At 38.4% G+C, this 12,615-nt stretch overlaps 1 protein-coding gene across 3 annotated transcripts in view; it reads left to right on the forward strand.

The window, feature by feature from the left end:
• Positions 1-12,615, forward strand: part of LOC127637163 (UHRF1-binding protein 1-like) — a 34,699-nt gene that overhangs the window by 3,459 nt on the left and 18,625 nt on the right. For all 3 annotated transcript variants that reach the window (XM_052118086.1, XM_052118084.1, XM_052118085.1), the window contains exons 2-6: positions 7,188-7,350; positions 9,782-9,820; positions 10,775-10,866; positions 11,602-11,791; positions 11,870-12,010. In XM_052118086.1, coding sequence (XP_051974046.1) covers positions 7,188-7,350; positions 9,782-9,820; positions 10,775-10,866; positions 11,602-11,791; positions 11,870-12,010 — 625 coding nt within the window. The remainder of the gene's footprint in view (positions 1-7,187; positions 7,351-9,781; positions 9,821-10,774; positions 10,867-11,601; positions 11,792-11,869; positions 12,011-12,615) is intronic.

Raw genomic sequence — 12,615 nt, forward strand, 5'->3', positions numbered from 1 at the left:
AACTGTCTTTTTCTGTTACTCTCACTTAAACAGGACCAGGATGCTGGGTTTCTCCAGATATTGAGGCCGAGCTTTGACAAAACTAGCATGAATGAAAGTGAAACCAAAAGCACCTCATTGTGTTTTTTCTGCATTCATTTTTAGCCTTAAAACACTTTATCAAAAGGAAGTTTAGATATCTCACACACACACACACACACACACACACACACACACACACACACCTTGCAGAATTGGTTTTAAACATTTCATTTCAGAATTGCAGAATAACAAAATGGCCTAAAAATGAACCATGTCTGCTCCCTAAAAATGACCTTGTCTATCACCAGCACATTCCCTGAATATCAGTTAACACCATTTAATCAAAGTTTTACCTATTTGCTTATGTATATTAACTTTTAGGCAATATACACTGGTGGCCAAATGTTTGGAATAATGTACATATTTATGTCTATCACCAGCACATTCCCTGAATATCAGTTAACACCATTTAATCAAAGTTTTACCTATTTGCTTATGTATATTAACTTTTAGGCAATATACACTGGTGGCCAAATGTTTGGAATAATGTACAGATTTTGCCGTTTCGGAAGGAAATTGGTACTTAAATTCACCAGAGTGGCATTCAACTGATCACAAAGTATAGTCAGGTCATATAAAAATTTGAAAAATTCTCTCTATTTGAAAAAAAGTCATTTTTGATCAAATCTAGACGGGCCCCATTTCCAGCAGCCATCACTCCAACATCTTATCCTTGAGTAATCATGTTAAATTGCTAATTTGGTACTTGAAAATCACTTGCCATTATATCAAACACAGTTGAAATCTATTTGGTTTGTTAAATGAAGCTTAACATTGTCTTTGTGTTTGTTTTAGAGTTGTCACAGTATGCAATAGACTGGCATGTCTTAAGTTTAATATTAGGTCAAAAAATGGCAAATTGGTAGCTCAGTGAGTATTGACGCTGACTACCACCACTGGAGTCACAAGTTCGAATCCAGGGAGTGCTGACTGACTCCAGCCAGGTCTCCCAAGCAACCAAATTGACCTAGTTTCTAGGGAGGGTAAAGTCACATGGGGTAACCTCCTCATGGTCACGATTTAAGTGGTTCTCTCTCTCGATGGGGGGACGTGGTAAGTTGTGCATGGTTCGCATTGAGTAGCATGAGCCTCCGTGTTGTGAGTCTCCGTGGTGTCATGCACATCAAGCCACGTGATAAGATGCGTGGATTGACGGTCTCGGAAGCGGAGGCAACTGAGACTTGTCCTCCGCCACCCTGATTGAGGTGAGTAACTGCGCCACCACGAGGACCTAGTAAGTAGTGGGGATTGGGCATTCCAAATTGGGAGAAAATGGGGATAAAATAAAAAAAAGATATTGCCAAAAAACTGAAGATTTCATACAAAGGTGTACACTACAGTCTTCAAAGACAAAGCACAACTGGCTCTAACAAGCACAGAAAGAGATGTGGAAGGCCAGATGTACAACTAAACAAGAGGATAAGTACATCAGAGTCTCTAATTTGAGAAATAGATGCCTCACATATTCTCAGCTGACAGCTTCATTGAATTCTACCCGTTCAACACCAGTTTCATGTGCAACAGTAAAGAGCAGACTCAGGGGTGCAGGCCTTATGGGAAGAATTGCAAAGAAAAGCCATACAAAAAGAAAAGGTTAGAGTGGGCAAAGAAACCGATATTGGACAACAGATAATTGGAAAAGATATAAATATCTAAAACTAAATGCCAACACGTGGCATAATAAATGCGCTAACTGCTCCTCATCCGAATTAGACGGTGGAGAAGAGAAAGCTTGTAGGTGCACTATCTGAACCCTGAAGGGTGTAGAAACACCTTAGGCACATATCCTTTTTTGGGTTTGATGGTGGCTTTGAAAGCCCCAGACCAAATTCCAGGCATGAACTTTCAAACGACAGCACCTGTATATCACCAACCTGTTGTACTGAGGCCAGATCCAACAGCAGTGCAATCTTTAAAGAGGACACGTGCAACTCAACGGATTCCAATGGTTCAAACTGGGGGCTTGTGAGCACCCTCAGCATCAGATTTAAGTCCTATATTGGAACCGTATTGGGGGGGTTCAAGTGCCTCGCTCCCTTAAAGAACTTTATGATCAGATCACGTCTGTCTATAGAGGAACCAGCCTTTGGGGCATGAAATGCAGATATGTTTGCTGCATTGACGGAGTAAGACCTGCATCCAAACGTTTTTGAAGGAATGTAAGGATCTCCATTATGGAGTTATTCACTGGGTCTTGTTGCGTAAAGAGCACCAATCCACAAACGCATGCCATTTTAGTACATAGAGGTGTCCAATTCCGGCTCAATCGCAGTGCTCCGTTCAGGGGCCATACGTGTATGTTTCCGCAACTCTGGCTGGGGATGCCAAATCGTGCCCTGTGCTTGAGAGAGCAGATCCCTCCTCAGCAGTATTTCCCATGGAGGGCCGTCTAATATCTACATCATTTTCGGAAACCATGACTATTTGAGCCATTTTGGTGCAACCAACAGAACCGTTTCATTGTCCTCTTGACTTTGCTGATGACAGAGTGGAGGAGACGTACCGGGAGAAACGCATATTTGCATTTCGTCTGCAATTTGTGGACCAAGAAACAATTCCCAGCAGGACTTGGGACATGGACTACCAAAGAGGGCTGTCTCTGTGGAGGCAAATAGGTTGACTTCTGGTTTTCCAAACCCTATGAACCGCCTGAGGTTCCATTCCCCTTCAAAGGGGTGTGTGCCACATCGACACATTTCTTGAACATGCGCAGGGCCAGAGACAATCCAAAGGGAAGGACTTTGAATTGATATGTCATCCCTTCGAACACGAATCTCAAGAACAGCCTGTGATGCCTGTTGTACAATTCGGATACGAAAGTACGCATACTTTAGATCTATTGACGCAAACCAGTCCCATGGGCAGATGAGCGATAAGATCTGTTACTGAGTTAACATTTGAATGGGCGTTTTGCAAGCATGATGTTCAAGTGTCTCAGATCTAAAATTGGCCAAAACACACCACCTTTCTTCTGAAAGAAAAGGTAGCAGCTGTAAAGCCCTTTGCAGGCGTGGCAGCTCGGAACAATCTCTATTGCATCTTTTGCGAGCTTTATGCACGTAATACAGGCACGTCACATGATGGAACCGTGGAGGATAAAACGCTGTTGAAGCGAGGCGGTCTGTGTACGAATTGGATCGAATACTCGTGTTCGATCATTTTTAACACCCAATCTTACATGCCCGTGAGAGCCCACCACTCGTTCTAGTAAGGGGTTATTGGGTGTTTATATTTGACACTTATTGTGATAGCATTGCAACATGAGAACTTTCTACCATTCTCGTTCTCTGGCTTTGTGGTGTAAATTTCACACAGTGCCACCTGGCCAACTTCCATTTAATTTGCTCTTCAAATACTCCTGTTAAAAGTGCACTCTGTATTTTAAAAAAGTTTCAAGTTTTAGTTTCTAAAAGAAAGTAGTTTTTTAAAAATCTATTTAAAACCATATACACTGAGATGAAGAATCTAGTCATGTCAGAAGCCTAATAAATATTTTATTTGTTTTAATTTGTTATTTAAATGTAAATGTTTATGAAATATTGATATGAAGCTGGGCTGCCTCATAGAAGCCACCATGTTGAGATCACATGACCAGACAAATGCTAATTAATTTTGTCTAAGTAACCCTCCTGTCAATTCTTTCTCTGACAGAATATATGAATCATGGCTGACTGTGAATAACACATTTTTACATTGGCATAGGTTTCTACACTGTACACCGTTTTTGTGTTGTTTTCAGCATCAAAATATGATTTCAAAGCAAATATATTCCTTTAGGCCTTAAAAACACACATTTGACAAAGTTCTATAAAGAGATGACCCAGGTTTAGTTGAATTGACCCCACCTGATGTTACCTGGCTGGCATCCCTCAGTACTGTATTGGTGGAGCATTCTTGGGACTGACCTGGTATCACGTGCTTAAGGTAGGCTGTGTCTAAATTAATATTTTACTATTCTTGGAGCACAACTATGTAATGTGGAGTCCTGCCGTTCAGTGTCCACATTTCACTTAGAACTGGCACATTTATAGAAGTTTATGTGTTTTCACACTCCCTGTCTCGTGTTTTGTTGTGTTTCACAAGCTGAATGAAGAACAAGCCCACGCAGGGCTTTTTGCACATCAGCAGTGTAGGAATTTATACCAGAGCTCTGGGTAGATTCTGTCAGGAAAAGGAAGTTAAGATTTCTTATCCACCCCCATCATCTGGCCCTTTAAATTTTTTTCTTACATACTGTCCTTCCTCGCTACTCTTTCAAACTTTATATGCTTTAATTTTACAACAATATTAAACATGATGGTAGAGAGACAGAGACAGAAAAGTGGAGATAGAATGGAAATGTTGTCAGGACAATATGCAGCCTCGATTCTAATTGCCATCTCTGCGGGAGCACCACTGTGCAATGCAACACAATCCTAGCCAATCAGAACATATCTGATGACGTTTAATGTACACTTATGTGAAGCAGGTTTTTGGTCAGTGAGGTTTTACAGTGGGTAGAGCTACCCAACATGATGCCAAATAACTGAAATACGATTATTATTATATATCGTAAACCTGTTTTTTTTTTATTGGGGAAAGGTTATTAATGTTGCACAAAAAAAACAATCGGCAAATGTAGATTTTTGCCCATTACCCTGATGCCACTTTGCATGTAAACAACTTTATTGCTATTCTTGTGGCTTATCCAATGTGCGCAAGTGTTGTGTGGATGCTTGTTTACTTTTGACATAAAATCCAGAGAATAACTTGATTCTTTCTAATCTCATGTAAAATTCAGATTTGAAAAATAATATGAGTTACCAGTGTTTTGTTGTGCATGTAAACACACTCAAAGTCCATTTGCATTTTTCTCTATCACATTGCGCCTGGTTATGCTGTGTTATACAAGCATGTGTGCTACCGCTGTGCCACCTTTAGACACTTTCATTTTTAATTAGTCTTCGGGAGCTCAAAAGCTGTGATGTTAACAAAATACCCTACATGGGTGGAAGTTCACTTTGTTTTTTCTAAGTTTTCAATCAAGTGGTTACCTCAGTAGCCCTCAGGCACTAGTTACCACTTATTAGATGTTGTTAAAGTGGTCATTAAATTGTGAATGTTCGGCAGTGCAGAGTGCTGAGCACTCCGTATCTAGGCTTTAATCATCTACTTATAGCTCTGCATAGAGAGCTAATTTTTTATTCTGTTTAAGGGAGATAAATATGGAACAGGAATAACTAGCCACCTAAGAGTGTCCTCTTAAATACAGATTACTCCTAGACTAGGACGTAATTGCACTCTGAACACAGACTTTCAACAGAACAAGTTTTTTAGTCTAGGACTAGGCTTAAACGGTGTTTGTGAGAACTATTTGCTGTTGTAAAACTGCAATTGTGTGTGCTAGTGTTTAAACTGGGCTAAAGGAAACTGTTGCTTCAAGTCAAGGCCAAATAAACAGGTCAACATTTCATTTTTAGGCTAGTCATGACGAAAACAGCATTTCAGCCCATACTGACCCATTCTACAAAGATTTTCCTTGGCCAAATCACAGGCATTGAGCGGGTGATTTTTTTTTTTTACACACCCTAACCTCTTTGTGTCATTAAAACATCCAAAGAAAACGAATACAAATAAGTGGGTCTTTTATCATCCTCCACAATGGGTATATTGCCCTTGAGGAAACACTTTTAAACATTAACTGAAAAAAATCAATCAGGTTCCATCAGCTTAGAGACAAAAGGTCAAAGACTTACTGAGCCCGAGCTGAAGTGTAGGTGCCCTGACACAGCATGGGTTCTTGGTACACTGAAAGCTGATATGCATTTGGAACCTTTTGCTAAACATTTGGTCCTGGACAGTGGTCAAATGATATGTGTTTTTAAATGCAGAAACTGATATCTACTTTAGAGAGCAGGGTGTATGGCCAGTATATTGCTGATATATGATACAATTTAAAGTTATCAAATAAAGATGAATGAAACAAACACAATATTTACATTCATCTCAAAATGGCCAGTCCTCAGCTGATTTATCAGTCTGATGAATATATCAGTATATCACTGTCCTATAAATGTAACAAATACTAATGTACAAAATAATTAGTCTAAACTTTTTTGAATACAGATAGTTTATTATCGATTTTGGAACTGATACTATGCGTAATGGCCACTTTTGTTTATCAGCCAATTAGGCACAACAAATTTTCGGCCTGGCCAATATATCAGTCTTTCACAATTCCTGTAAATGAATCATACACTTATTGTACAAAATATTTAGTTAAAATTCACTTAAATTGAAAACAGAAATGGTTTATTATTAATTGCCAATCCTCAGGTGGATTTTAGAACTGACTCTAGGCGAAATGACCCCTTTTGCAAGTCTGCGAATTGGGCACAACATCTACTGATAATCTCAAAATGGCCAAATATTGGCCGATTTATCGGCATGCCAATGTAATGTTTTGTCACAGTACTGGATACTGATTGGTCAATGCAAAGTTCTAGCCATGCTAAAATCCACTGCATAGGCTGCCCTTTCGGTCATTGACTAAATATGCAGCATTCTGTGCATGAAGCTGCCTCCTTAGGAAACTGTTTTCAAACTGGCTTCAAAAGCACACAAACTTGATATCTATTCAAAATCTAAATCCTTCAGATGCAATTTTGCCATTTTTATATTAGCAGAAGGATACCACTTAATCAATTTGCTCAATAAAGTAACATTTTAATGGAAAATTGTGTCCTTGATATTTTTATTATGTAGTAAATGTTTTATAAAAGCATTTTTGACACTCGATATTGTGAATATAGTCACCGGATAACTGGCACTCCTCAGCGTGCAGCACCCTTAAGCCCATGTTCACAATATAGCGCAGCTTCTTACCTTATTGCTTAAGCCTAGAGGAAAAGTCAACACACACACATTAACACAGAAAGCTCAAGGGGTGCATGGTAACAGCATAAAAGCTCACCGTCTTCTTACTTCTAGACCATAATTACGTTTAAACACAAAAAGATCATAATCCATAATGGCCTTTTTTTGCCTTCCCTTCCCCGCATTCGTCTTAATGATTTTTTTTCTCTGTAATTTCTCCCCGTTTCTTTCTCTCCTTCTCTTCTCTGCAGGTTTGCTAAGAACCTCTCTCCAGATAAGATTAATCTGAGCACATTGAAAGGGGAGGGCCAGCTTACCAACCTGGAGCTGGATGAGGAGGTTTTGCAGAATATGCTGGATCTACCCACGTGGCTCGCCATTAATAAAGTCTTCTGCAACAAAGCTGCCATCCGGGTAAGAGACGCACGCCCCTGTATCATTTATCTGCTCCTTGATGACGTCCTAATTGAGGAAAGTCACCAGATATGCATACTCGTGCTCCATCCCAATTTGCATACTAATCTATTCATTTTATGCAGTATATGCAATAAATGCGAGATTGGGAATGGTGTGTCCCAATTCATTCTATGTTAAAAAATAATAAGCCAGAAGTGTGCAGATGGCATGCTATTTCAAGGTGTGCTGCTTCCCAAGTATGCATTTGTGCAAAGCTGTTTTGTTTTTAATTTGTGTGATCACAAATGCACCTACAAAGCATGAATCGCCAGATCTGAAGTCAGTAATTTTCTATAAGAATTGTCGATTGGAGGCGATCTGAGCAACAGCAGTCGTTAGTGATGGACAGGCCCACACAGAATCTGAAGTCCTTAGAAAGCTCTGCATATTTATGCAGATTTTCCAATGAAATCTGTACCAAATATGTGAAAAAATTGCACCATTTTCATCAGAGGCAGAGTTAAACTTTTATGCAAATAAGCAGTGACGTGATGTAGCAATCCAGCTCCTGTTGCAGTTAGATTCAGCAGTTGTGTAGAAATGCCTTCTAATGACCATCAGTACAACGTGTTGCAACCTTAAGTAATTGAAACACTATCAATGTAAATGTATCTTATAGTTGGCTAGGATTAGGTTGTTCCAAGGCAACCAGAACATGTTTGTTGTGCAGAAACACAGTAATCGAGACCTGTAATCACAACAGGGAATCTATGACTACATGCTGACCACACAGGCCTCAAAAGAGCAATGATACAATGTTATTCTGAATGGGATGCTTTTTATAATACTGACTTTGACTGGTTTGAATCACGCCTGACATGATAAATGCCATGTTGCTACAGTAACAAAACCACAGTGTATTTTCTATACAGTTGTGTTAATCTTAAGCATTTAAACCTTTGGGTTAAACCACAGTCTCATATTGTGGTCCTCTCTTTCTTGTGCCACTAGGCTTGCCCATTCTTCAATTTATAGCTTTTATCAATTATATTTTTATCAGATGCAGTTTTCCACTGTCATTATTGACTGAGCCTCCATTTTTGTCCAGAAGTGCGCAACCACATAGTTGTCTAATGAATCCTCAATGGAAGTCATTGTGTGTATTGATAAAGCACGATAACTGCAGCTGTGCTCAGGGTCAGTGTGGCCCCTGTGAAGCTATCTGATTGGTTCAGTGAAGCCCACGCCTGAGTAATGTGTGGCTGAGAGAGAGGAGGTGGCCAAGGATAACGTGTGTGATGAACATTAGAGAAGAGGAGGGTCTTGACAAGGACCCTCTCCTCTCCTCCCCTCTACTCTTTTTTTTTTTTTTTCCTCACTTCATCTTTCAATATTCTGTCTTCTGATCTTCTAAAATCATCATCATTGTATTTCAGTGTGTGTGTTGCCTGATGTTCATGCTGCTGTTATTTCTTTTCAAAGGGCACACAAACATGTTTAACAAAGCTATATAAATGAGGACCTTCCGTAGACCAAACCTGAAAGTAAAACCTTGTGCATTTTTTGCATTTAATAGATGTATACAATGGATTAGTTTGGGGAAATGCACACATTTCAGGAATTATGTTTTTTGCACTTCCACTTTCACCCCATAGAGTATTAAAGTGCAGAAGAAAGTGTGAGTCGTGTCCCTGTCTGACTATTTTTCTTTTTTAAGAGGAACACAGTTTCCTCCCTCTGGTTGTGCTCCAGGTTCTTCTGAATGTTCCCTGACGTAATCTGGAAAAAAATATTCTCTCTCTCTCTCTCTCTCTCTCTCTCTCTCTCTCACATTGGTGCAGCTATCATTATGCTCTCCATAGACATAATAATATTTATACTGTACAAACTATAGATTCTATCCCCTAAACCTCACCCTCACAAAAAACTTACTGCATTGTTTCTTTTTTTTCTTTTTTTTTTAAAACGTAGTTTAGTATGTTTTATTTTAAGCACTTTGAATTGTGGGGGCACTAGAAATGTCCTCATAAACCACATTTATAGCATAATACCCTTGTAATTACCAGTTTGTAACCTAAAAATGTCCTCGTAATCCACTTAAACAAACACACACACTGCATATATACACAGGTCCACCATACATAGTCTGTACTTTTGACTTGAGTTGCAACATCTGAGTTTCGTCTTACTGTATCACCAACTTTTCTTTCTCTTCCTCTATTTGGTAAAAGAGCATCAGATCAGTATGCTAGTAACGCACTTTTGTCCGATATCCAGAGGCCTACAGCATATTATTAACACACATTGACACAGATATGTGCACATACACAGAGGTCAAAATGCACATTGCTTATATATCTTGGCAAAGATACTGCAAATAGTGCATAATTACAGACTGTACTTTACTGATATACTGTTAATAATTGTATTTTTATGGTGTATGTTTTAGATCCCATGGACCAAACTGAAGACTCATCCGATTTCTCTGGTAAGAAAGGCTTTGAAAACAAATATGGATGCTTAGTTATAATTAAAGTATTTATTTTTCTGATTTTAATCAGTGTTGTTTTTCAGGTTTTTTGTTTGTCATTACTAACTTGCTCTGTTTATCACCTAGAAATTATTATTGAGTCACTGCTTTTAATTCAAGGGATAGTTCACCCAAAATGAAAATTCTCTCATAATTTACTCACCCTCATGCCATCCCAAATACGTATGACTTTCTATTTTCTGCAGAACACAAACTTTTAATAAGTTCAGCTCTGTAGGTCCATACAATACAAGTGAATGGTGAATTTTGAAGCTCCAAAAAGCACATAAAGGCATCATAAAATAATCCATAAGACTCCAGTGGTTTAATCCATGTCTTCTGAAGCGATCTAATCAACTTTTGGTGAGAGCAGACCAAAATATAACACATTTGTACTGTACAACTTGCCTTTGCAGTCTCTTGGCACGGTCATGATTAAAATTTTGGTCTTTCCTTGTTTTCTTAACTCATTTTGTATGATAATATTTTTCAGATGATGCAAACAAAATATAATTATTTACCTTTTGAATTTTGGGGGCATTTTAGTAAATTTTTGTTACATTTGTTAAATTTTGGTTAAATGTTTTTACATTTTGGTCTTTTCTCTCCCAAAATTGATTGGATCACTTCAGAAGACATAGAGTAAGCCACTGGAGTCTTATGGATTACTTTTATGCTGCCTTTATGTGCTTTGTGTAGTTTCCAAATTTTGGTTACCATTCACTGGCATTGTGATGACTTACAGAGCTGAAATATTTTCTAAAAATCATAATTTGTGTTCTGCAGAAGAAAGAAAGTCATACATATCTGGGATGACATGAGTGTGAGTAAATAATGAGAGACTTTCCTTTTTTGGGTGAACTACCCCTAATATGGTTGTTAATCATTATGGCTCTAAATCATGTGTTTCAGTCTTTGGATAAAGTTATCATGGAGATGAGCACCTGTGACGAGCCTCGACCTCCCAACGGCCCATCACCTATAGCAACAGCCTCTGGTCAAAGGTCAGTTTCAATTGAGTGGCACTATGTCCCTCAGTTTGTGCTGCACCTCCACTGCTTCCTGTTTAATACATCATGGATGTCTTGCTTCCTTCATTTAATGTCAGAATAATTATATTAACATATTAACAATGTAGTAATTACCTGTGGGAATCTTTGGATTTTCTTTGAGGTTCATCTTTCTGAGTTGGGGGGTTGTCTATTAAAGAATCATGGCAGAAGCTAATTAGTATTGATCATAAGATGTGATTTTCTATGATAACTGGACAATTTATGTTTTACGCATTTTGTGTATTCTTGCTAAAGAAGAGCAAGAAAGCTTAACAGAAAATAGATTTGGAGTGACTATTTCCACCAAGGTGTATATAACACTTGCCACACAGTGCGCTTATTTGCACCCCAATAGTCTATTGGAAACATAGACATTTTTGATAAACTTCTTTGTGTCCTTTCAGTGCCATAGGTCATAACATCGGTGCTTTTTCAACCCGGGTTCGATTCTGTGTTTGTCGCATTATTTTTCCCATTCTTTTTCCTGTATTTTATTTTTATGTATTAAAGAAAATAATAAGAAAGGTAGTTTTGCTATAATAATTGTGTAGTAACCATGTTTTTTGGCAGAAACATAGACTTGATGCAATTAACAATAGAACTCCTCTTTGCCATCAAATTGTTTTTGTGTTTAATTTTTTTAATGGTGTTTTTATTTGTCTTATATTATGTTTTTCTCTTTCTCAGTGAATATGGTTTTGCAGAGAAGGTAGTGGAGGGCATCTCTCTCTCTATCAACTCCATAGTAATTCGGATCAGCGCCAAAGCTTTCAACGCCTCCTTTGAGCTATCACAGCTCCAGGTCAACAGCGTCAACACCAGCTGGGCCACCAGCGACCTCCGATACACACGCATCCTTGACCCTACACGTGGAGAGGTATAGTAATGCACACACCAACTGTTTGTGGAGGATGTGAGGGTTGTGTTTTTATGGTAGCGCTATGGTGCATTTCAGATCATAACCTTTAAGGAAGTGAGTTGGCAGATGATCAGGATCGAAGCGGACGCCATCCAGAGCACAGAGCATGAGGTTGTCAGTGCCCCCATACGCCTCATCACCAACCAATCAAAGATCAGAGTCACTTTAAAGAGAAAGGTAAGGATGTACTTGCACAAACAGACATCCTTTACATGTCTTTAAACACGCTTATTCAAATGTTTAAAGGTTAACCCACATTGTCATATCATACCAAATTGTGACTGATACGATACTGATTATTTTTGTAAAGCATTTTGAATTACCATTGTTTATGAGATGTGCTATAAAAATAATGTACAGTATTTAAAAATAAATATGTGCCGTATAAATAGAAGCGACATTGCTTTTCTTTAGAAATAGTTGCACTTATCAATAGATCCTGTATTAAAGAACAAATAAACAAAAGTAGAAATACCTGAATAGTGTGAATATTGGTCAAACCGATTAACGGTCTATTTCTACTATATACTGGAGTCAGGGTTCTTATTGTCATGGAAAACCTGTGAATATCAGGGAATTTTAAATTAAGTAATAAAGTGCTTTTGTTGATGGGTCAGTTCTGAGCATGGTGTAATGACCATGTTTCTCTTTGGGTCCCCTCTAAATATTGGCAGCTGATTAGAGGATTTTATTTTAGTGGCTCCAACCACACACCCATACGTACAAACACACCATGAGATCAACACGTTAGCTCTTAATATACAATATAAGATTAAACATCA

This window comes from Xyrauchen texanus, chromosome 45 (genome assembly GCF_025860055.1).
Source record: "Xyrauchen texanus isolate HMW12.3.18 chromosome 45, RBS_HiC_50CHRs, whole genome shotgun sequence".
In the NCBI taxonomy this organism is placed as follows: Eukaryota; Metazoa; Chordata; class Actinopteri; order Cypriniformes; family Catostomidae; genus Xyrauchen; species Xyrauchen texanus.